General features: G+C 40.2%; 1 protein-coding gene across 1 annotated transcript; it reads right to left on the bottom strand.

The window, feature by feature from the left end:
• Positions 1 to 812: 812 nt before the first annotated feature.
• Positions 813 to 1,373, bottom strand: LOC148977676 (paraneoplastic antigen-like protein 5). Its single transcript, XM_089134607.1, has one exon. It carries the CDS (start codon positions 1,371 to 1,373, stop codon positions 813 to 815), a length of 561 nt encoding a protein of 186 aa, XP_088990733.1.
• Between the last annotated feature and the right edge of the window lie 285 nt (positions 1,374 to 1,658).

Raw genomic sequence — 1,658 nt, 5'->3', positions numbered from 1 at the left:
CCTTTATAGTATAAGTCTACCTTTTTAGGTACTCTTGGACCGTGTCTGCTATACAACAATAACTCTGCTGTAAGCTGCCTCTTTGGCTAGGCTATTTAATCAATCAAGTCTCACAGTGAACATCATCACATCAAAAAAGAGTTCTCACCCTCCTGTAGATTCTTCTAGTTGGGATCCTTCTGATCCAAGGAGAAGAAAGCAAAAGTACTCAAGAATCCAAGGTCCAGTCGAGATTGATAATAATAAATGTTAACAGAATTTATTAAAAGAATCAAAATGAAAAGAACACTTGTTACAGATTCAAGGTTAAGTACTAATTCTAACTGAGTAATATTAGCTAAGCATACGGCTTCTTGCATTCGATAACTGCTGGTATATCGAACTGGAGGTAGCAAGGAAGAGCAACGTGTCTCATCCAGGTTTCTCTTTTATAGTATAAATCAAGCTGTCATCAGCATGGTTGATAAGATACACTCCACCAGGCGCGTGACTGTCAGCTCCTCATCACGGGTTTGGCTTGCTGATCCCAGCAAACTCAGAAGATCCATTATATTTATGAACAAACATCATATTCAATACTTCATCACATGATAAAGGGGAACACCCAGATAGACAACATTCTATTCATTCAACATAATTTTTTAGATAAGTGAGCAACAGGTTATTCATTAAGCATAGCATGCTAGATAGTTGTACCATTCACAAGTAGAGCTAGCTCATTAAACACAGACTTCTTATTGTGACCTTTTCTGCGCTTACGATGAGTTGAAGAGGTAACTGAGGCGAAGGTAATGCCATCCTCAGGCGGGCACTTAGTGCCAGGGTTTGATGCACCATGCGTCATACTCTTCTTCCCCACTGGGGGTGGGCCTCACACCAGAAAACATGCGGAGCTTCCTGTAACTTTGAGTATCAGCAGGTGCAGTGTTACATTTGTCCACCAGGGAACTTATGGCATTTATCAAAGCAGTGTTCATGTCAAGAGGCGAAGGTTTAAGCAAGCCTTTAACATCAGTAATAGTCTTTCCTTCATGCTTCAAAAAGGACAACAGCTTGGCTTCAAAACCTTCATCTTCTGCGAGAACAGGGAGCACATGAACAGGCCAAGGACTAGCTTTTCCAGGGAGCCCAACACGGTCAGGTATAGTCTGCTTAGTAAGATCAGTGGATGTCTGAATGAGCACAAACTGGGTTTTGGAAGCTACATCTAGACAGCGATCCACTACTTTAGCAATTCCAAAAGCTTTAACAAAACTTAAAGCTTGAAGCAGAACATCATCTGTGACATTGGCATCTAAACCACTTAACACTACTGCATTCTCACGAGCTATTTGCTTCCTTGTACACCAAGCTTCAATCTCATCAACATCCATTTTGTGCTTAGAATCAATGAGTGAGAAAGAGAAAAAAAATTAATTCAACTGTTAGCAGTACAGACTACTCAAATATGAGATTACAATAGCAGTTTAAAAACTGCGCACAACATCCACGGACGAGCCCCCAAAAATGTAACCCTTTTCACCATAGGCTCGTGATGGAGCAAGTATGTTATACAACCACGTATTAAGTATTAAACCTTCTTAAACCTAAAGCTTAGTAAAATGGTGAAAGGGACATCTCATTGTAAAAAAAACCTGTCTAGGCACAATATGGTTCTC

The sequence above is a fragment of the Pimephales promelas genome, chromosome 8 (genome assembly GCF_988280905.1).
Source record: "Pimephales promelas chromosome 8, fPimPro1.hap1.1, whole genome shotgun sequence".
Lineage (NCBI taxonomy): Eukaryota > Metazoa > Chordata > Actinopteri > Cypriniformes > Leuciscidae > Pimephales > Pimephales promelas.
This window is presented reverse-complemented; position numbering and strand designations above follow the sequence as displayed.

Excerpts from the sequence above, each read along its gene's own strand:
- LOC148977676 (XM_089134607.1), bottom strand. The coding sequence starts at position 1,373 with ATGGATGTTGATGAGATTGAAGCTTGGTGTACAAGGAAGCAAATAGCT.